Raw genomic sequence first — 23,319 nt, 5'->3', positions numbered from 1 at the left:
AATAGAAAAGGATAATATAAAGTAAAAAGAGCCTAGAGTTGGGTTGTAAGAGCTATTGTAAAATATAACTGCTTTAAATATTGATATTTATTTGTTAAAATCTGCATTGCTTTGGTCACTCTGTTGCACTATACAAAACACACTTGCATCTCTGACACAGCTTGAAGCTGTCCTTCTGTAAAACAGTGATTACTCATATATTCCCTAGAGATTTATAGAATTTACATTTACATACATGACACTTTTTTCAAAAGTGCATCTGCAATACAGATCATCTTGACAAAAAAAGATAATACAACTTTATGTATTAAAATTATATTATTGTAAAATTATGTGTATATCAAAGATAATCTGTGTATTTATATTTTAGTTATAGTTTCTTTTAAAAATGATCAATGATTACCAAACTAAATTTTTTTTTTAGACATTTCAGCATACTTCAGAATTTATATAACCTATGTTTTATGGCTCAAAAACTCCCTTTGCAAGGCCTACTGTGAAACAAAATAGAAAACTCACAAACCTAGCCAGGGATTTGTAAAAAATAGTCTCTTAAAATATGCTAAAATATTTTGGGAAGCCTGGGATATGCACTGTGACATTTAAATTTCACATCAGCCGATGGAAATGAGCATCAAACAAACAGCGTCTCTGTGACTCTCCAGAAGCACGAGACACTGCTGAAAATGAACCTTTAACCCTCTGATCACCATGAGTTGTTTGATATGGTGCATGGCTAAATTAATTGCTTAATCATCCGAGTCAAATGAACTTAATTGAATATTCATTTTGTTAGGTGAATGTTTGAATGTTCAATTGTGTTATGTACACAAACACTAGAAATTCCAGAAATGTGCAGGATTCTTGGGTGCAAAAAAAAAATTCTGTCATTATTTACTCACCCGTGTGTCATTCCAAAACCAATTGGCTTTGTTTTTGTTTTTTTTTACCCGTCTTTTGGAACACACAATACAACATTGTGAAGAATCTTCACAAAGCACTTTTCAGACATAAAAATAACTACATGTAAGTTTGGAACAATGTGATAAAACAACAGAATTTTCTTTTTTGGATGAATTATTCCTTTACGCTGGTAATCAAGTGTAGCTGGTGCAAAAACCCTGAAGCGCACACAACAATGTCAGTTGACACGTAACCATGAGCAAACACATGCCCGAGCAAGAGAACCACAAATGTTCCTTTTGTTCTGAAGTTACAACAAAGGAGTTTGTTTGTGGCTTGGCACCACAGGGGCACATCAAAGACTAGAAAAGTGGGTCAAAACTTGTGGGCCTCATATGGGTTACTAGATTTAGAAAATAAAGAGAGAATTCCAAAAAAAAAATAAACTAAAAACAGGATGACAGAAAGTAAAAAAGTCTGAGATGCTGGTGGATGTGCAACTTTAAACACGCGCAAACATTCACCAAATGACATGAACACACTGCAGTTGACAGGAGGGGAATGCTGGGATATGCTAATCTCAATGTGACCAGAATGGATGGAAATCTGACAAATTCATTGATTTCATGACTTGCCATCATGTGTAGTATTTTGCTGTCAGTCATGGAACAGATCTTGATTTGAATTGAATTATATTGTGGAATATTCATGCAAAATTGTTTGATGATTTGGAGATTCGATGAGACTTTAAAAATACATTATATGGTCTAATGTTTCATCAGTAGCTTCAGAATTTGGAGCACCTCTTGGGAGCGTTGAGCTGCCACCTACAGTGAACCATCACGGCAGGTTTAGACAAGGGCAGATGAATGTGAATCACCTACAGAAATTCTGTACGCCAAGTCATTGCGTTAGCCTGAGAAATGTTCAAAACTGATTCGCAAAGCGCAAAAAAGGCACATTTTCCTTTTTTGATATACCTTTGTAAACATTTCAGCAGTGTACATGCGAAAAAAGAGAAAATATCACAAAAAAATGTTCTCAATTCTCAAAGTCACTTTCTGTCTGCTCCAAGTACACAACTTTGTCCTGCTCCACGAACATTTCTGAAGAGCAAACGTCCCCTCTTCCCTCTGAGAATCAAGCAGAAGCGACTCTATCCCTCAGTTCATACAGGATGTTTGGGGAAAATGGGCAGATTGGATTTGAGCTGGTAAGAAAACGGTGGCGTTAAGGCATTGTTATGATCTAAGGCAGTCATTTCTGATGGAACAGAAGAGGCTTGACACTCCCGTCTTTAAATTTTGGTAGCTGATGGCTGATGATCTCCGCCAACATCTCAGGAAACTCCACGCTGAGAGACTTATTCACAAATGTGTAGAAACAGAAGTTGAGAAGCTCCTCCACCATCTGTGGATAAAAGTAGCATTTCAACATACACTACATGAGCTCAACAATGCAAACTAATGCCTGTACATTCATAGGAGTGATCGACTGATATACTACCCTGGCTGATATATCTGCAGATATTCTGTATTTTTAATTATTGCCATTGGGCAATACATTTTCTGTTTGGCTGGTAACTTAATAAAAAGCGGGACTTTTATTCTGACATCACTAAGAACCCAGCACACAAACTTCATTGGCTTACTGTCTTTATTTAACAATTCTGCCTAATAAAAGGCAAAATGCTCTCTCTCCTCTCTCTCTCTCTCTCTGCATTTATACTTTTAAACAAGTCTTAGAATCCCTATAAACTAAATATTGCCCCCTGAAGTACTGAGGATTATTACCAGTGCTGGATACATTACATAGACATTGTAGCCCATTACTGGTAACAAATGGCATAATGAAAATTGTAGTTAGTAATGCAATGCGTGGGATTTCACAAACTATGTAAAGTAGTCTGAGTACCTTTTGATTAGTTTTGAGTTACCTTGTAAATAATATCTTCTATTCTTTGCTACATTAAACAATAAAAACTGCATTAAACATTGCATTAGACCAAGGTTTCCCAAACTGGGGTCCATGAGGTGATATAAAGCTAATAATGAATTGAATTACCAAATGTCAAAGTGGCCTATCCATTTTCTGTGTAATTATAGTCACCTGACTAGTAGCTGGTGTGTGCAGTTCCATAAAACTGGAAGATTTTCCAAATGTGTATAAGTGGTACAATTTTTTTTAGAAAAGACAATTTGAGAGAGAAAATATAAGAATTAGGCAGAATCTATACATTATTAATACTGTACTTCCATTGTGTAAATATAAAGTTATCTATATCTAATCTATAAAAAAATAACTGTAATCTGATTCCAAATACTTTAAAATGAAATTCTAAGTACTTAATTTTGGAATCTGATGACGTAATCCAGATTACATGTAATCCGTCACTACCCAGTACTGTTTCTCACTGCAATGACAATACACTTGAACGTATTCCTTAACGCAGGGGTGCCCAATCCTGTTCCTGGAGCTCCAACCCTAATCAAACACATCTGAAGCAGCTAATTAAGATTTTCAGGAACACTTACTAATTACAGTCAGATGTGTTAGCTTGGAACTGAACTGTGTGAGAAGGTTGTGAACAGGACTGGGCATTCTGCCTTAACACAATGCACAATGTATGCAACGTTCTGACCGAATGCTTACGTTCTTGCAGAAAGTACGTTTCTGGCCTGGCATGTTCTCTCTTGTAGATGAAATAAAACCATCTGCCAGTAACGTGTCTAGTTTGTGTTTGCTGATGGTAAGAGATGCCATCTTACCTCCTGCATTGAGTCCAATAGCTTGGTGAGCTGGTAGAACCTCTGCCAGTTCTGGCTGGAGTTCTCCTCGCGTTTAACAATGGCTTTGCCCAGCTCCTTGATGTACGACATGCGGATTTCATCAAACACAGCTTGACTTTTAAGACCGTCCTTTGGTACTGTGGAAACAGATGGGGGCAGGATGAGACGTTAACTTTACATTATTGCCTTTTAATCCTGAAAATATTCCAAGGAGAAACAGATTCTGTATTTCATTAAAGAAGCAGACTTAAACAAATGCCACATGCAAATACTAAAAGGGCTTTCACACTGGAGAAAGCTCTGACATAGCATTTCACAGATCACCTGATGTCAGAATTGTTCTAATTAGAAAAACTGCAATCTTCAATCTTTATGAAAGATCTGATGTGACGTCGAAACTGTGGCTTCAACAGTTAAGCAGACCCCTTGGAGGCATTTCTATTGGACGTTTTACTCGCTGATGCGCTTTCTTCCACCTTAACCGCTTTGCAAAAGCATAAGGAGGTCAATTAAGTATCTCGTTGTCATCAACAAGACTGAGCACATAAATAAATTTTGCCTTTGTAAGCGTCGTCATAGAGACAAATGATTCTGAATGTGAAAATGTAGAGATATTCAAGTTAACAGTTTGTTGTAATCACGGTAAATCCAACATCTACGTAAGTATAAGAAAAACGTTGGAATACAAAAAGCGTGTTTTGGAAAACCACCATTGGACAGTGGATGGTCATAAGTGTGTTTTATCTTTTCACATTTTTCCTCAATGTTTTTGTGACACACCATTATCCTTGATTTTGCAGCATTCTCTGATTCATGAGCTCAAGTGAGATCAAATGCACAAAAACAACACAAATCACATCTTTCATTGGATTGAGGGGAAATAAATGTTTTATACACCAACGGTCAAAGAATAGATTTGGAGTAATTATGATTTTTTATGTTTTTTGAAAGCATTCTATCGTTTTCAAGACATTTTAATGCATTTTAAAATGTAATTAAAGCTCAGTTTTCAGCAGTTATTATTCCAGTTTTCAGTTGCACATGATACTCTGGAAATCATTCTAATATGCTGATTTGGTGCTTAGTTATTGTCAGCTGTAACTGATACTCAGTTATTAATGTCTCTTATTATTATCAATGTTAAAACAGTTTGTACAGTTTACAATTCTGTTGGAAAGCATGACCAATCCATCAGAATTCTTTGATAAATAGAAATAAAAGCAGCCTAATGTTAGTGTAATCTTTTAACTACACATTAGCTGGGTTTCCATCACTCTGCTTTTATGCACATCAGAATCGAGTGATGGAAACACTGAATTTTGAATAAAAATGCCTTAATTCGCAAAAATGTTTTTACACTCGCTTGAGGTGGTTTTTGACTTGTGCGAAAAAGGGTTTATGTGAATAATGGGAGATGGATAAATAAATTCCTCCAAGTGCATGGAAAATTCAAATGACTTTGCACTATGGGATGGCGAATCCTGACTAACCAGCGGACCAATCCTGTTCCACAGCATCTGAAATGTTGTTATATGGTCATCTGTGAATGCTTGAGCAAAGTCTGTCATCAGAGTATTTCTGTAGTATAATTGCCTCCCAGAACTGTTAAACGACTGCGTTCCCAAACAGCAGCATCCACCTCCGAAAGCACTAAACCGCATTAATTGTGTTTCGTCTGCTTGTTCTGCAAGCAATTTATTATACATATTATAAAATTATTATTTTCAGTAGCTTCACCTACTTTTCTTACTGATATAAAGTGCCAGTGTATTCAGGAAGTGACGATTTTGTTCTCTTTGACTGGTTGGATGGAAACAGTGCTTGTTCGCAGATGTTTTGTGCGATATTCCAATTTGAATACAAAAAAATGATTTGTATTTAACATGATAAAAATTTAATAAAAACATTGTACGTTACTAATTATAATGCTTACATTTCCTCAGTCACTCAAAAAGCAGTTACAGAAAACAAGCAAAGAACATTTACATTACCAAAAAACATCATCACTGACTTCAGTCTACCTACACTGTATGATGAATAAATCTCTTACAGAGAATGTGAAGCTACATCACACTGCGTTGCAAGCTGCAATTTACTGCAGTTGCGAGTTATAAAGTCAGAATTGCAAAATATAAAGTCAGAATTGCGAGATAAAAACTCACAAAACTTTTTTCTCACAATTGCGAGTTTATATCTTCACAATCTGACTTTGTTTTTTTTGTTTTTTCAAAATTGCAAGTTCATAACACGCAATTCTGAGAATTTTAAAAATATATATATTTTTCTAAGTTTTAACCGAATTTTTGATCAAATGAATGCAGCCTTTGCAATCATAAGAGACATCTTTCAAAAACATAAAAAAAAACTTAATTCTTAATTTAGGTTTTTTTATTATTATTGTTGTTGTTTTTATTTATTTATTTTTAACAGGAATCTAACAGGAATTAACGATTTTCAAAAATGTAATTAAATCTCTTAAAGAAAACTCTCTAATGCCTTTGTGTTGAGACACAACATAAAACCACTTCATGAAAACAGGTTATTAAAAAATTGGTCTAGACCAACTGTGAGTGCCCCAAAGGCACGAGGCCCTGTGTGGGCATGCCGCCCCTGCGACAGTCTCATCAGCTCACATCCAAATCAAAGGAAAGTATGCAAACCTGAAGTAAATGTGAATGTGTTTCACGTAATGGCTGTTGGCCCTGAGGCGTTCAGATCAGTGGTGTATCAGCCAGGGATTTGAGGCCCAGGGATGCTGGATTTCAGCCCAGGCAAAGACTCGAATGAACATATGCAAAGCGCCGCAGAGGTTGATAGTCTCAGTCCAATAATATCCAGATCTCTTATCAGATGAGACCGCAGGATTTCAACACAGAGAGATCTGAAGCGAAAATGCTGTGGCTTATTGGTAAGCATGCCCGTTTGTCAGGCTGTTTACCAATTGTTTGCGTATTATACACTACCAACTATGTTTAAAAATAGCACTGTGATGGAAAGACTTGAAATTGTCTACCATCACTGGTTTCACTGTTAATGTTGGTGCAACTGTTTTGGTTTATTCGTTCTCTTTTTAATTGTATTATTAATTGTATTTTTTTGCTTAAACTCATTTCTAAATATTATAAGAATCAAAGTCAAGTGTTTTTATTTAAAAAAATTGTATGTTCCAATTTGGGAGGAGCGGGAAAAAATGTGTATTTAAGATGGCCAAACTGCAAATATAAATCAAAAATAGAAGTGGTTTAGTAAAACCAGAGAAAAAGTGCATCCTAGGGTTTCCTTTTTCTATTATTTTGCGATTTAAAGAAAATAAAAATAAAAGTGTTTTTATGAGTCAGCCTGTTGGAACTCGATCTCTGGGGTTTATCCAAGGTAATTCACTAACAAGCATCATAGTGAGTATACCTAATATGCCTAATGTATATAAAGATGTACTGTGTAAAGTCAGCATAGGGCAGTGGCCCCAAAAATTACTCAGATGTCACATATCAGTGTTTCCCACAGAACTAGATTCTATTTGCGGTGGTGTGGTGTTTGGGGACTGGGGACTGGGGACCGGGGGGGGCATATATATATCATAAATATATCATATATTTTTAGTGACAAGTACACATTTCCATTGCAAACACTTAGTGTCAGATACCTTAAAGGGATAATTTGGTTATATTTGGAGATATTTGGAAGAATGACAGAATCAAACAGATCTCGGTCCCCATTGACTTCCATAGTAGGAAAAATATATATTATGGTAGTCAGTGGGGACCGAGATCTGTTTGGTTACAAACATTCTTCCAAATATCTTCCTTTGTGTTCAGCAGAACAAAGAAACTCATTCAGGTTTGGAACAACTTGAGGGTGAGTAAACGATGATAGAATTTTCATTTTTGGGTGAACTATCCCTTTAAAGACATTGCTATTGCTACACACACACACACACACACACACACACACACACACACACACACACACACACAAACTCACAAACTTACTGACACACTCAAACACAGGCTCACACACTCAAACATTCAAAAAGACTCACACACACACTCACACACAGACTCAGACACACACAGGCTCACACACACACCAAACTGGACCTGGAGGTGGACACACACAGACTCTGACACACACACACACACACACACACACACACACACACACACACACACACAAACCTGGAGATTGAGGTGGACAAAAACCAACACACACCAACCTGAACCTGGAGATAATAATAATATAATGTCTAGTCTGGTGGCTGTGATATATATAAACCTACCAACATTCGTTGCCAAGATTTTTGGAATGACTGATCGCGAGAGGAAAAGAATTACGTTTTAGATGCAAAACATCGGTTAATGGAAACGCCGTCATTTCGCAATAGTTGTTTATCGATATTTAGAAAAAAACACAAAAGTTTTGCGCGAATCTGTAATGGAAACGCGACAGCGCTTAACATAGACTAACTTCTCAGAGTTATGTTGAGCAACACTGTTCATTACTAACCATTCAACCCCGGATTGATTATGGGATCTTCGCTGGGGGAATAAGCATTAAGCACCGGTGATCCGTCCTCCTAACTAACGCATGCTCATGTTTTGATTCAGATCGTGGCTAGTCATGCGTGCCTCCGTTGTCAGTTTGTGAGAGGGAGGGAGCAAGCAGCGTGCAGCTCTACAATAAAATACAATTGTACCCATATTAAATTGTTTAAAAATCTGAATCAATCCGTGGCGGTCAGCGTTGATATTGTGGCGGGCCGCCACAAATTAATGAATGTATGGGAAACCCTGCATATTAAAAGTGTCCCTAAAGCTCACACAGATGCCCAAGCAATGTAACCACAGGTGAAATTCATCACATATGAACATGTTCCACTAATGTCTGATAACAACAAAGTGTCCAAATACATTATTTGGTCACACTTTATTTTAAAGTTCAAATTCTCACTATTACCTACACTTTATGCCTCAATAAACTCCTAATTTGCTGCTTATTAACAGTATGCTAGTTTAAGTATGGGCTTGGATTTAGAAATCCAAAATATGGTCATGCAGAATAAGGCATTAATGTGTGCTTTTTGCATTAGTACTTATACTAATAAAAAGCCAATATGCATGCTAATAAGCTACTAGTTAATAGTGAGAGTTGGTCCTTAACATAAAGTGTCACCATTATTTTTATTTATTGTTTTCAATTGGTGAATTGTTTGTGATGTCGTCTTTTAAAAAACATGCTTTTTGATGTCACTGTACGTGTACACTTCCTGTATGCAACATGCTTATGAATTGTGCTGACTGCTGATACCTGTGCTGAGGAGCAGGAGCACTTTCATGCAGAGATACTCGTCGTAGGACACCTGCAGCTTGACCAGCTCATTGGCGATCTTCAGCATCTGGTTACACTGGTCACTCATGTAGGGTAGTTTCATCCTCTCCCTTTAACACACACACATAAACATTCTTATTCTGCAAGCATTTCACAGCACCAGAGAGAGAGAGAGAGAGAGAACATATATCATGGCCAACAGAAGAAACTTTTAACATCTGACAAAGTTATTGCTGACTTGGACTTACAGCAACATGCCCACAAAATTATCCAGTTTTAACTGAATTTATTGACGATGAAAAAAAGTTTTTTATATGATTTGCTCAAGCAAATGTGCAACACAATTAATTATAGCAACCTATTGAATTAAAATTAGAAATTTAAATGTATAATGGCACTTTGCCATGCAACATTTTACATTTTAGTTTAACATTTATTGATGATGGATGATATATTGAAAGAAAATAGTATGTGGTTGTAGTTTGCAAAACTAAATTATGTAGTATTCACATTTCCTAGCTGTACATTAATTGTTCAATCATCCAGAAGTGGTCATTTCTCACATAACACTGCATGTAATACATAATACCAAATTAGGGCTGCAGCTAACGATTATTTTGATAATCGATTAATCTGTCGATTATTTTTACGATTAATCGATTAATCGGTTTATGTACTTATATTTTAGTTTTTTCCATTTTTTCCCCAAGTAAATTATTAATAAATGGTCTTTATCCTTCAGCATAGATTTTTAAGAGATTTTAACCATTTTGCACTGTCATATCCTAATCAAAAATATACCTGGAGTTGTTTTATTGTGTTAGTAATCCTTTGTCGAACTCTTCTGCAATCAGAACACTGACCCATACTCTAGCAAATTTCACAAGATTTAAAATAATGTTTTCACCATGGCAGTCCTTGGAGATCCTAAAGTAGTTTAACATCCCGAACGAAGCTTATTAAGGAATCTTTCAGAACATATTTTCACGAAGAATAAGGATAAAACAGAATAAAATTGCAGTGCATTGTATTTTATTATTTACTGGGAAACAGCTTTATAGCTTTTGCTGTGAAATTGTAAACAATCCTTCGAATAAAGTGCCAGTGGCATGAAACCTGAATGGAACTCACAATTTAAAGTAAAATCCATCAGAAGGTTGTCCAGAAAAAAAAAATTGGACAGTCACACACAAAAAACCTGCTGTGTGAAAAAGAGCAGTGAATACTTAGAAAAAAAAGTGCATTTCAAATATCTTTAAACATTTACCTCTCTCATTCAGTCATAATTAGGCTGCATGACTGAATTTTGAACTGGTAAGCGACAAACTGATCACAGAACATGTTTGTAAAGCTTTAAATGTTAACTGTTAAAAAGCAATGTTATCAGCTTTTACGACTAAACATTTGCAAACAACATTGTACTGGAGAATCTGCACAAATAAAAGTCTTAGGGGCCGTTCACATATCGTGCCTAAAAACGCGTGGAAAACGCGTGGAAAACGCTAGGCCCGCCGCTTTCTCCTCCTTTCCAAAGCGCTCGTGCAGAAGCGCCCCTGAGGCGTCTGCCTTTGCTAAGCAACCATGACGTGCTCTCTCCTTGAAGACGCGGAAATTTCAGCAAAGGATAAATGGATTTGCAGCTCAAAAAATCGCTTGCAGTAGCTCTGCTACTAAATTTATTTCAAAATGGAAATCCATATACAACTATGATCAGCTGTTCCTTTCATCTTGACTGAGCTTTTAACATTGTTACGGGAAAGGATGAAGCTGATTGGTTAGTTCTTGTCACATGACCCGCGATGCGCTTGCAGCATTTTGAAAAGTTGAGATGTTTTTAACTCGATGCGGTGCGGTGTTGGAAATAACAAACTTGAGCGCGCAAAAGACGCGATATGTGAACGTCCCCTTAAACAGTTCAGTAGTGCAGAGTTTACAGGTTACTCTTCTTTTTTGAAGGCTCAAAGTAAAGTACTCCCAGTCTCCCACATCCCGCTAAATGCTGCAGAGACGCTGTTCGGGAAGCACGTGACATAAAACGAGGCCAGCTATTGGCTATTCGCTACTTCTCCTGCTGTACTGGCTGAGTAAAACCTCCGGTGGCTCATTACTGCCACACTTTGGTCACCGCAGATTTGAAATATGCACGAAATGAGCCGCTTACGGCAAATAAAAGTTATTTAGCAACGAATCGATGACTAAATTAGTTGACAACTATTTTAATAATCGATTTTTATCGATTAAATCGATTCGTTGTTTCAGCTCTATACCAAATAATACAAAACGTCTTCTGTAATTCATGAGACGGCAGATAAGCCGCAACATTTTCTTCAGAAATGGTGAAAATGCATTGTGTCCATCGTTTGGTATTCCTAAGCTATTTACAAGAGCAACGCGGATTCATTTGTAATAGACTGACAATATTCCACTGAACGATGCATGCGTAATTGAATTGCTTTTACAATACACAGCTGTAAGATATATTTGTAAATATTATACACTATTTTAAAAGTTGTTGGAACTTAGATGCTATTTTAGTCATGCAAATTGTAAATTCACTTACGTTCAATATTATATAAAAATATTATAATAAATATAATATAAATACTGAATATTGAACTGAAATATAATAATATTAAATGAAATATATAATTATTATAAATATAAATTTAGATGTTATATATAATGCCTATATAATATTCAATATAATGCATTCACTTATATTAAATATCTTAGGGTTTTCAGCCTTAAACATAAAGCCTTTTTTGCATCTAAAATGCATTTAAACATTTTATAATGTTATCACACTACATGTAAATGAACATTAACACTTTGGGTTTTGAATTAATGCTCATTTGACTTCCTTTAGTTTACGTGACATTTTCCTATGACTAGACAGCTTAAAAACCACATAATCGGTCACCGAAAGCCAATACATTCCATGTGTGGTTAGTAAACGTAGACTCACTCATTGATGACAAGGTCTGGAGCGAAACACAGCATGCCTCCGTTACACTGTTGGTAGGATCTCCAGCCCAAGCCGAAGGACATGAGGAAGAGCCAGGAGCACTGCAGGAGCGTCATCTGGTCATCCAGGTGCAGGTTTCTGAAGCCTTAATGTGACAGACATTAACACTTAAACACCATCTTAAGAGTCTTACAAAAGCAACGTAGTTCAAAATATGAAGAACAATTTTTGCTAAAACAAAGCAATGCAAAGAATCACTAAAGAACCATAATTTTGGGCTTTGCTTCAAAATGTAAAATGGTTTTAATTACAGTTGGATTTTGAGATTCAGTTTCAGCCAGTAAGATAATAATATATGATTGCTGTTGCTTAAAAACCCTCTGATGCAGCTTTATAATGACATCTCTGTTCTGATTTTGATGTCACTAAAATCAAAACCAACTCTTTGGCTCATGTATAATCATCTTTCCTGATTTCAAAACCCTCCAGAGACACCGAGCTTTGCTCATAAAACTGGAGCAGAACAAATTTGTGTAAATCATTCATGAAACCACGGTTACATAAAATGTCAGATTAAATTGAATTAATTAATTAATCACTAGGATCAGATACATGCATCACAGTCAAAAGTTAGTGAACACTCTCTTTTTCTTTCTTTCATATGCCAAATCTGCCAAATGGCAAATCTCAACTCAAATCTCTGAAAGTAATTACTTGTTGTCAGAATGCTACAGAAAGCTAAAATGGCTACAGTATAATGTTGTCTTTTTAAATGAGTTTGCTCAAGCATGTGGCTCTTACGTAATCCTCTTCCACAAGTATTATGAAGATATGTTTGCATACTGTAAAATAATCCTGATAGACACCTTTTATCTTTGTAATGATTACAGCCCAAACTACGTTTGCGATGGCAATACCGATATTAGGGAGTAAAAAAAGACCGATATCGATATACTGGCCGATATTCTTTATGTGTAGGCTATATTATAGTACAGTATAGACAAAAGTTTGGACAGACTTCCCATTCACATGTCCAAACTTTTGACTGGTACTGTATATAGAATACAGTATATAGCTTACATAAGCAGAATATATATACATAAACACTTTTTTTTGCAATGATAACTCAAATGTGGTGAACAAACACTCATAATGATGTGACAAACACAGGCCTATGTAGTGGAGGCAGGGTATTTAACAATTTAACAATACACTTTATTATTTGAAATGAGTCTGACATCAGTACACTTAACAGTAAACTTCACTTATCATAAATAACTCAAATAACACAAATAACAATATATATATATAACTTGAATTAAGAAATTTAACAAGGTAACTGTGAAGGGCAAGCAAGCTACTGCCAACCAACAGGGGCAGGTTTATGCAGGAAGCACAGCTTTTCCAAATGTAAACCTCTAAAATGAGTAAATAAGAATGAATAATATACAGTACAGACCAAAAGTTTGGACACACCTTCTCATTCAAAGAGTTTTCTTTATTTTCATGACTATGAAAATTGTAGAGTCACACTGGAGGCATCAAGGGCTATTTGAGCAAGAAGGAGAGTGATGGGGTGCTGCGCCAGATGACCTGTCCTCCACAGTCACCGGATCTGAACCCAATCGAGATGGTTTAGGGGTGAGCTGGACCGCAGACAGAAGGCAAAAGGGCCAACAAGTGCTAAGCATCTCTCGGGGAACTCCTTCAAGACTGTTGGAAGACCATTTCAGGTGACTACCTCTTGAAGCTCATCAAGAGAAAGCCAAGAGTGTGCAAAGCAGTAATCAAAGCAAAAGGTGGCTACTTTGAAGAACCTACAATATGACATATTTAGTTGTTTCACACTTTTTTGTTATGTATATAATTCCATATATAGTTCCACATGTGTTAATTCATAGTTTTGATGCCTTCAGTGTGAATCTACAATTTTCATAGTCATGAAAATAAAGAAAACTCTTTGAATGAGAAGGTGTGTCCAAACTTTTGGTCTCTACTGTATATATAGACAGATTCAATCAAATATCACAGTCAATCTAAAACGTGTGTGGCCAGGCTCTTTCTGGAAGTGCACTGCACTTGCAACAAAATGGACAAGTTTATGATCTAATTCATATATAATAAACCTTTTAAACATTAAGAAATGTACATACTGAGTGACTGACCATCTTTGTTATGGAATACACTTGTTGGTTCACATTGAGTTCACAGTTTTAACATATATCTTTAAATTATTTTCAAGATCTGAGGTAAACAATCTATTGCTGCTTTCAGTATGGCTATAAGGTCACACAAAATGATATTCCAACTCACATTAGACTGACTCACATTTAACTTTGAATAAAGCATATGATCACCTGAGATTATCTATTGTCATATAGTTTGTATATTGTTCCAGCCGTTTAGGACGCAGTGTTAAAGGAATAAACTTGAAAATAATGATTAAAAACAAAACAAAAGGTTGTGCAATGATTAACTGTATATCAGCTAATATTGAGGACTCACCAGGAAGAGCTTTGGCCCACTTGACGGCAGAAACAACCTGGCGGCCTCCCAGACGGTTAAGTGTCGTCATGAGGCGGGTGGAGGTGTCTGGGATGGTGCTGTCGTAACCCGCGTAAATGATCTCAGGCTCAATGGCTTTGAGCAGGGACAGCATGGTGGGCACCAGCTGGGGCATGGCTTTGGGCACCAGCGAACACATGCGCTCATCAGGCAGAGCCGGGGCCTGCTCACTTGAGGATGAATGACCCTGTAATCGCATCAGTTTCTTCTTTTTCCGAGCTAAGATGAAGGGGAGAAATTTGATTATTTATAATTCAATGAATAGTCATTACATCTAAATGTTGAAAACAAGGCATTAATTAATCCTCATATTTTGTCCACAAAATGATACAAACACATTTTATTTTATTATTTCACACGGTATGTTAACTTAAGTGCTGCAACCAATGCATCCAGTGCGGGACATGGATAGATTTGCTGATATGTTACGTAAAACTTTACTCTGGCAGCCAACAACAGCACAGCTTAAAGAAATGCTCCAACCCAAAATGAAAATTTAATTTAATAGAGTGCCAAGTAAATTACACTGTCAAGGTGCAGAAAAGTATCAAAAGCATTGTCAGAATAGTCCATCTGCCATCAGTGGTTCAACCGTAACATTATGAAGGGACGAGAATACTTTTTGTATGTGAAGAAAACAAAAAGCATACGCAGCCTGTGTCAGCTCATTTTCTCCAAAATGGTGCTAGGGTGATGTGGAGAGACGCAGAGGAGACGAATAGTTGAATGAAGTTGTTATTTTTGTTTTATTTACATACAAAAAGTATACTTGTCACTTCATAACATTAAGGTTGAGCCACTGATGGCAGATGGGATATTCCAACGATGCTTTTGATAATTTTCTGCACCTTGACAGTGTAATTTACTTGGCACTCTATGGGACAGTCACAAGCTGGTTTTCATCCAAAATATCGAAAATTATGTTCTGAAGACGAATAAAGCTTTTACATGTTTGAAACGACAAGGGGGTAAGTGATTAATGTCAAAATTTTCATTTTGGGGAGGAGTATCCCTTTAACACAACACGCATTTTTATATTTAGTCAAATTGGAAAAGTGTCAATTCAGTCTATCTTTTTTACCCTGTTTTAACATGGATTTCTATGAAGATTGGAACATGAGAGCACCCAAACGGAAGTTAGAATCCATCATGGCACCTCTCTTTGGTTACTCAGGAAACAGGTGGATATTAAAGGCAATGATCTCACCTGAAGTAAAGTCCATATGATAAGAACTGCTGTCTAGTCATTTACAATGAATTCAAGTACTAAGTAGGGCTATTAAGCCCTCAATATGATTATGACTGTCAAATGATCTTCAGGCAGAAATTTGAGCATGCCGTGTAGAAGGTATATTCCTGCTCAAAAATAAAGGAATATTCCAGTGTCCTTTCTTGTATGAATCCTTTGAATTTCAGCCCAGATACCGTACAAATGGAGCTTACAGAGACATGTACGTCATGAGTTCTGATGTGTGAATGCCTCTTGAAGGTTTTCTCTCGTAAAATCACTCAGCTGTTCTGCTGATTGAGAGCTTACCATCAAACCCAATGTCATTCTGTCCCACTTTTTACATTTTCTGCCATAAATGTTTCTATGGCAACTAAAAGCCTCTCTGTTAGATCCCCAGATGTAGTTTGCAGCTTAAATATTCATACAGCACAAGGAAAAAGCAAAGTGATTTGAAGGACCAGTAATCCACATTCATAAAAAAAATACTGGAACCCGGTTATGATCAATTACAAAACTATAAATTATTTAATGACATTTGGTTTGGTTTGTGTGAATGGTTCTTTCCTTCAACGCTATTCAATTTGAATCTAATGGGAACAAAAAAAAGTGGAAGGAAATGATGGTAAGATATATTAATATTATTTTTGAAAAGGTCTAATTCCTCTCGATTGTCATTCTTAATTGCTCACTGGTTTGTGACCCTGTGCAGTGGCATATAAAGGTCACATAAAGCACTCAAGCAAACCACTTGTCAATCTATCAGAGCATCCTCACCTTCCAAGTTCATGCCGGCCTGAAGACACTTGCGAAAGCGGCATGCCGGGCAGTTTTTCCTTCTTATCTTGTCAATGGTGCAATCGTTCCTTCCTGCGCAGAGATAGTTGTGCTGCCCTGGAAGAAATACAGGTATTACTTACAGCTTCATGGTCAAACATTTTAAAGGATTCAAACTTACAATAAGCACGTCTTGGGATACAGCATCACAGCCCCAAAAACGCAGACAGAGATGCAATTACAGCGGTAAAGTGACGACTGAATACAAATACAACTGTGTTATTAAACTGTAGGGCTGCCCTCGATTAAAGATTTTTCTGGTCGACAAGTAGTCGTTAATTAGAAGTATTAGTCGACTAATTAAAGGGTTATTAATAAATCAATTAAATCACAATAATGCACCTTTAATTGCCTACATTGCCTAATGAGTGCTTAAGCGCACACATAAAGCTTGTCACGGCACACATGATTATGAATGTGTCAGGGAAAAAGAGTAAGGAAGCTGCATTAACATTTTAATAATTCACTGATAAAACTAGTGATTTTTTGTTTTCAGTTTAAGAGATGAAGTAAGCGACACTGACTCATCATGTTTCATCATTGGTTTACTTGAAAGTAGATGTTTTATAATATATATATATATATATATATGTGTGTGTGTGTGTTTATGTTTTATGTCCAACAATCTGTAGAGACCCATCTTGCAGAATTGTTTATTTTGCATCCGATAGCCAAATACAGTATTCAGTGCAGCTAAAAGCAGATTTTCTTTGTTCTGTTTTTCAGTAACCAAAAACACTGCCAGGTTTTTGTTTGACCATCTAATAGAAAAAGCTATACAGAATCTTCTCTAATTGTTATTTTATATTTCATTCAATAATAATAATAATAAAAAAAACTTACTCTGTTACTAACGCAACTAATATTCCCAGAAACAAAAACTGATAATGTGAAACTGCATTCAGGCAATGACAATTGCATTTACATCAAATGTACACAGAGAAGCTGAAGAAAATTTCAGATAATATATCTTCAATGAAATGTATTTTCATTTTTCAACCATAAACCTCACTATAATTTCTTAGATTTATGGTTAAATTAATCTGTTGCTCTGGCTATATCAGATATATACCTTGCAATATCAGAAAAATTACTTGCAGTGAGAACAGCGTGATCTTATACTTTATATGAGAATACTGTGAATCAGTTACTTCCTGTCTGATGCTGCTTTGACAGTGTACTGTAATTGGTTTATACCTCAACTAACCTGAGTTTATTTTACTTACATTCAATCGCTAAAATAGCGGGATCCCTTAAAAACAGAGCTTTGAAATCCATTTCTGTCTGCCAATTTGCCTAAATTGATCTTTCTGTGCTGAAGCAAAGTCGAGGAAAAGTTCAAAAGACAATTTATCCTTAGCTTCATCCCGCAGACCAGCACTCCAAGCCATTTCTTTTCATTAGAGGTTTGAATAATATAATAACGTCATGCTCAAACATGTTAAGCTGGCTTGACACACTGTGACTCATGTGTCTTCCCATTAGTCATGGTAAAGACACATCATCAAAACCCATCAATGCCAATGCATTCATACAGCAACTCAGAGGAACTAACTGTGGCACAAGCAAAATCAAGCAAAGTGCAACTATGATGATTATCAGAATGCAAACTAGTAGTGACTAATAATTAATGCAGTTAACATGCTTGTGGAGAGGGTAAGAAATCAACTTTGAGTGACAAAATATCCTACATATACACTCACCTAAAGGATTATTAGGAACACCATACTAATACTGTGTTTGACCCCCTTTCGCCTTCAGAACTGCCTTAATTCTACTTTGCATTGATTGAACAAGGTGCTGAAAGCATTCTTTAGAAATGTTGGCCCATATTGATAGGACAGCATCTTGCAGTTGATGGAGATTTGTGGGATGCACATCCAGGGCACGAAGCTCCAGTTCCACCACATCCCAAAGATGCTCTATTGGGTTGAGATCTGGTGACTGTGGGGGCCATTTTAGTACAGTGAACTCATTGTCATGTTCAAGAAATCAATTTGAAATGATTCGAGCTTTGTGACATGGTGCATTATCCTGCTGGAAGTAGCCATCAGAGGATGGGTACATGGTGGTCATAAAGGGATGGACATGGTCAGAAACAATGCTCAGGTAGGCCGTGGCATTTAAACGATGCCCAATTGGCATTAAGGGGCCTAAAGTGTGCCAAGAAAACATCCCCCACACCATTACACCACCACCACCAGCCTGCACAGTGGTAACAAGGCATGATGGATCCATGTTCTCATTCTGTTTACGCCAAATTCAGACTCTACCATCTGAATGTCTCAACAGAAACCGAGACTCATCAGACCAGGCAACATCCAGTCTTCAACTGTCCAATTTTGGTGAGCTCGTGCAAATTGTAGCCTCTTTTTTCTATTTGTAGTGGAGATGAGTGGTACCCGGTGGGGTCTTCTGCTGTTGTAGCCCATCTGCCTCAAGGTTGTGCGTGTTGTGGCTTCACGAATGCTTTGCTGCATACCTCGGCTGTAACGAGTGGTTATTTCAGTCAAATTTGCTCTTCTATCAGCTTAAATCAGTCGGCCCATTCTCCTCTGACCTCTAGCATCAACTGGCATCAAAAGGCATTTTCGCCCACAGGACTGCCGCATACTGGATGTTTTTCCCTTTTCACACCATTCTTTGTAAACCCTAGAAATGGTTGTGTGTGAAAATCCCAGTAACTGAGCAGATTGTGAAATACTCAGACCGGCCCGTCTGGCACCAACAACCATGCCATGCTCAAAATTGCTTAAATCACCTTTCTGTCACATTCTGACATTCAGTTTGGAGTTCAGGAGATTGTCTTGACCAGGACCACACCCCTAAATGCATTGAAGCAACTGCCATGTGATTGGTTGATTAGATAATTACATGAATGAGAAAGTTGTTTTTAGTATGCATATTACTAGCATATTGGCTGTTTAATAGTACTTATAAAGTCACCTTTATTTACATAGTGCTTTTAACAATACAGATTGTGCCAATGTACTTTACACTATTAAATAGGAAAAATAGTGTGTCAATAATGCAAAATGACAATAGTAAACAAATGTTTCAGTTAAAGGCAGTTTATCATTGAATTCAGGGATGTCATCATCCAGCTCAGTTCAGCTTAAATAATTTCTGTGCAATCAAGTCGACAATATCACTGGATATGAAATTATTCTGCATGACCATATTTAATATCTCTTAATCCAGCCCATACCTAAATTTAACAACTACCTTACTATTAATAAGCAGCAAATTAGAAGTTTATTGACGCAAAAGTCATAGTGATTAGTTAGTTAGAGAATTGGTCCCCAAACTAAAGTGACCAAAATATTTACTAATTCAGAGGCAAGTGCTGTTGCAATTGGGTTTATATGGTAATAAATAAATCAATAAATCAATAAACAAACCGCTCTGAAAAAGACAGAGTTAGTTATAGGCTATTGTTATAATCTAATACATCGACCTGTCAATTATTTCACATTTTAGCAGTGATAATTGTGGTTATGATAAGTTGATAATTTATGATCCTGCTTTTATAATTTAACTTTATGGAATCTGTGTTACTGCTGTGAATTATTACTAAAGACAAAAGCATTTTAACACAAGTGCATTGTGGGGCGAATAGAACTGCAAGCAAAAGCATTATTGAAGGTGAATTTATTTACCATCTGTGTTTTGTCGTGCTCTCCATCCTTCGCCATTGCCAGAGCAACCGAAGAAGTCAGGGAAGAAAAACAAAAATAACAGATATAAATGTTTCAAGTGCTAAAACACAGCTCAGTTAATGCTGACACAAAATGTGAAGCTGGTTGGCAGAAGCTATTCATTTCATCCATTTGGTTGCAACTTTGAATTTTAAGATATAAAAAGTCCTTGATAACACTTTAATTTAGGGGCAAACTCTCAACTATTAACAAGTTGCCCATTATCATGCATATCACTAACATATTGGCTGTTTATTAGTACTTGCAAAGAATACATTAATGCCTTAGTTTGCATAACCATATTATAGATTCCATAATTCAACCACACACCTGAAGTTAACAACTACCTTACTAACTATTAATGAACAGCAAATTAGATATTTACTGAGGCAAATTCGTAGTTGATAGTTAATCGTAAGAACTGGTCCCCAAACTAAAGTGTGACCAAATCCTCTATAGAAGACACATTCATATCTGTTATTTTTGCATAAAGGAGACATTTTTCCCTGAAATTCAAAGTTCTTTACCACAAAAAGAGCCGTTTTAAAAGTCCTCACTCTGAGCTTTAAACAGTGCCCCAACCAGGCACACAACAGGTCTCTCCACATTAAACGCTAAAATAATGTGCAATGCAACAAATCATATCTGATGTTTAACATCAGAAATATAACACAAATGATTTTTCAGTTTTAGCCAATATTAACCAAAATTCTTGTTGGTTAAAAAGATTTACAAAGACAAGACAACTTTTGATTAGGTGTCACTTTATTGAGTAACTTTAAAAACTGTACTACAGTACCTTTATATTTAATTTTTTATAAAACAGATCTTAAATAGAGATAATGCAAATCATTATGCAAATTACTTATTGATAATCAGCATATAACTAATGTAACTTAAATTAAAGAATACCTTATTCCTCAGGGTTCATTTCCAAAAAAAATAATGAATAAAAAAAAAATTCCTTCTGACATAGACACAGACATTTTAACTATTACAAATCTATACCAACATAAAGCTACATTTTTATTAAATCAGGATTGTTATTTAACACATTTTCTTGGCACTCTAAAGTGCAGCAGTCCACTTTAAGCAGCCTTGCTTCTAAAGTATTCAACTTCATTTAAAAGACTGATCTGAAGTTAAAAGACTTGAATGACTGAATCACAATCAATCAGCTCCAAAATGAATCACATCACCATAAACTTTGATTTGAAGAAAAAAAGACAAGACTTTACTGCTTTTATGAAGCAATTAACTATGCATCCCATAAAGCACTGCTTTGATTAAAACAATCAAATGGGAGTATAATATGAAACGTCTAGGTTACGTATGTAACCCTCGTTCCCTGAAGGAGGGAACGGAGATGTTACGTCAGAAAGAGACTGATGAATGGGGTCTCGCCTGAGAGGACAATCACCTTTGAGTGGTAACAAAACGAGCCAATGGTACACAATGTACCTTGGTCTGCGGGATTTGCATCACGAGCTCCACCCGCTGTGTGGGTATATAAGGAGCAGCGCAAGCAACTTGCATTCAAGTCTTCGCTGAGGAGCCGAGCCCAGTGACCTGACCATTCAGTGGAACAGCGATGTGGCAAAGGGACGTAATGTCTCCATCCCCTCTTTCAGAGAACGACGGTTACATATGTAACCTAGACATTTCCTTTGAGTCTGTCACGTTCTACGTTACATCAGAAAGAGACTGACGAATGGGGTCCCTTACAAAACGCCACATGGCTGTCTTCCAGTGACCTGTGTGAGTGATAGCACCTTGTCATGAGGCCAGCACGAGTGAGGGCCTATATCTGACACAGAATGCACTGGGTAGCATATTTTAGCTGGACGTATGCTAGCAGGCTGCCTGCTCATAGGAGGACTTACAAAGGAACATATTAACCAAGAGGTGGTATTACAGTCCAGCCCAAATTTCAGGCACACTTCGTCAACTGAAAATGACTGCAGATCCCTGACCCTCTTAACCAGAGCCAAAGCCGTCAGGAGCGCAGTCTTCAATGATAAAAACTTTAGCTCTATTGAGAGCAAGCGTTCGAAGGGAGCCCTCTGCAATGCTGATAGAACCACTACAAGGTCCCAAGAGAGAACTTGATGAGGGCGAGGCAGATTGAGCCTCCTGGCCCCTCTCAGGAACCTGATGACCAGATAATGCTTCCCAAGAGACTTACCATCAACAGCATCATGGTGAGCCGAAATGGCCGCCACATAGACCTTCAGAGTGGAAGGAGACAGCCTTCATTCCAACCCTTCCTGAAGAAAGGAAAGCACTGACCCGATCTGGCATCTCCAGGGGTCGTCACGATGTGAAGAACACCAAGTTACACAGAGGTTCCACTTCAAAGCATAGGCGTGTCTGGTAGACAAGGCTCTAGCTGAAGTGATGGTAGCTTCCACCTGAGGTAGCAAGGTACCTAAACCTCCCGTGACCCATCCAGAACCCACACATGTAGGTTCCAAAGACCGGGACGTGGGTGCCATAGGGTACCCCGTCTCTGAGAAAGAAGGTCTTTTCTCAGAGGAATTGGCCAAGGAGGGGCTGTCGTGAGGAGTACAAGTTCAGGGAACCAAGTCCGGCCGGGCCAAAAAGGTGCAACCATGAGGACCTGTTGCTCGTCCTCCCTGATCTTGGGGCAGACCAGAGTGACGGTTACTGCCCTGTTGCCATGCCCGTCTCAGGACTCGGTCCTGAAGCCAGTGCTGAAGCGGTCTCGAGAACAAAGGATTCTCCCTCGGCCCTCCTCCGGGGGAAGGAGTGGTCCTGCTACCATCTCTTGATGAGCTGACATCCCCAACTCCATGTCGCCCGTCTCAGGAACGCCGCTTAACCTGACGCTTCATTCTCCTCGCTGCGGCCGAGGTGAAGGCTGCTGATGTGGCCGAGCGGGAGTGGAGGAGACCACAGTGGGTGCCCTTGGCGATCAGCAGGTGGAGGGTGGCTGCACCGGAGGCAGTGTGGAGGCAGCAGCAGGCCGCCGGGGCAGGATGTGTTTGA

The 23,319-nt window shown here is 37.4% G+C and overlaps 1 protein-coding gene across 2 annotated transcripts in view; it reads right to left on the bottom strand.

Annotated features, from left to right (window-relative positions):
- Positions 1-1,347: 1,347 nt before the first annotated feature.
- Positions 1,348-23,319, bottom strand: part of LOC132117494 (glucocorticoid receptor-like) — a 96,220-nt gene continuing 74,248 nt past the window's right edge. Inside the window, exons 4-10 of one of the 2 annotated variants that reach the window (XM_059526817.1) lie at positions 20,272-20,298; positions 16,553-16,669; positions 14,488-14,766; positions 11,983-12,127; positions 8,997-9,127; positions 3,672-3,829; positions 1,348-2,313 (exon numbers count right to left, since the gene is read on the bottom strand). In XM_059526817.1, coding sequence (XP_059382800.1) covers positions 2,161-2,313; positions 3,672-3,829; positions 8,997-9,127; positions 11,983-12,127; positions 14,488-14,766; positions 16,553-16,669; positions 20,272-20,298 — 1,010 coding nt within the window. In that variant the 3' untranslated portion in view covers positions 1,348-2,160. The remainder of the gene's footprint in view (positions 2,314-3,671; positions 3,830-8,996; positions 9,128-11,982; positions 12,128-14,487; positions 14,767-16,552; positions 16,670-20,271; positions 20,299-23,319) is intronic. The other variant, XM_059526818.1, reaches the window with a different exon arrangement.

This window comes from Carassius carassius, chromosome 36, assembly GCF_963082965.1.
Source record: "Carassius carassius chromosome 36, fCarCar2.1, whole genome shotgun sequence".
NCBI lineage: Eukaryota > Metazoa > Chordata > Actinopteri > Cypriniformes > Cyprinidae > Carassius > Carassius carassius.
Note: the sequence above shows the minus strand (reverse complement) of the source record. Positions and strands in the feature narration are given on the sequence as shown.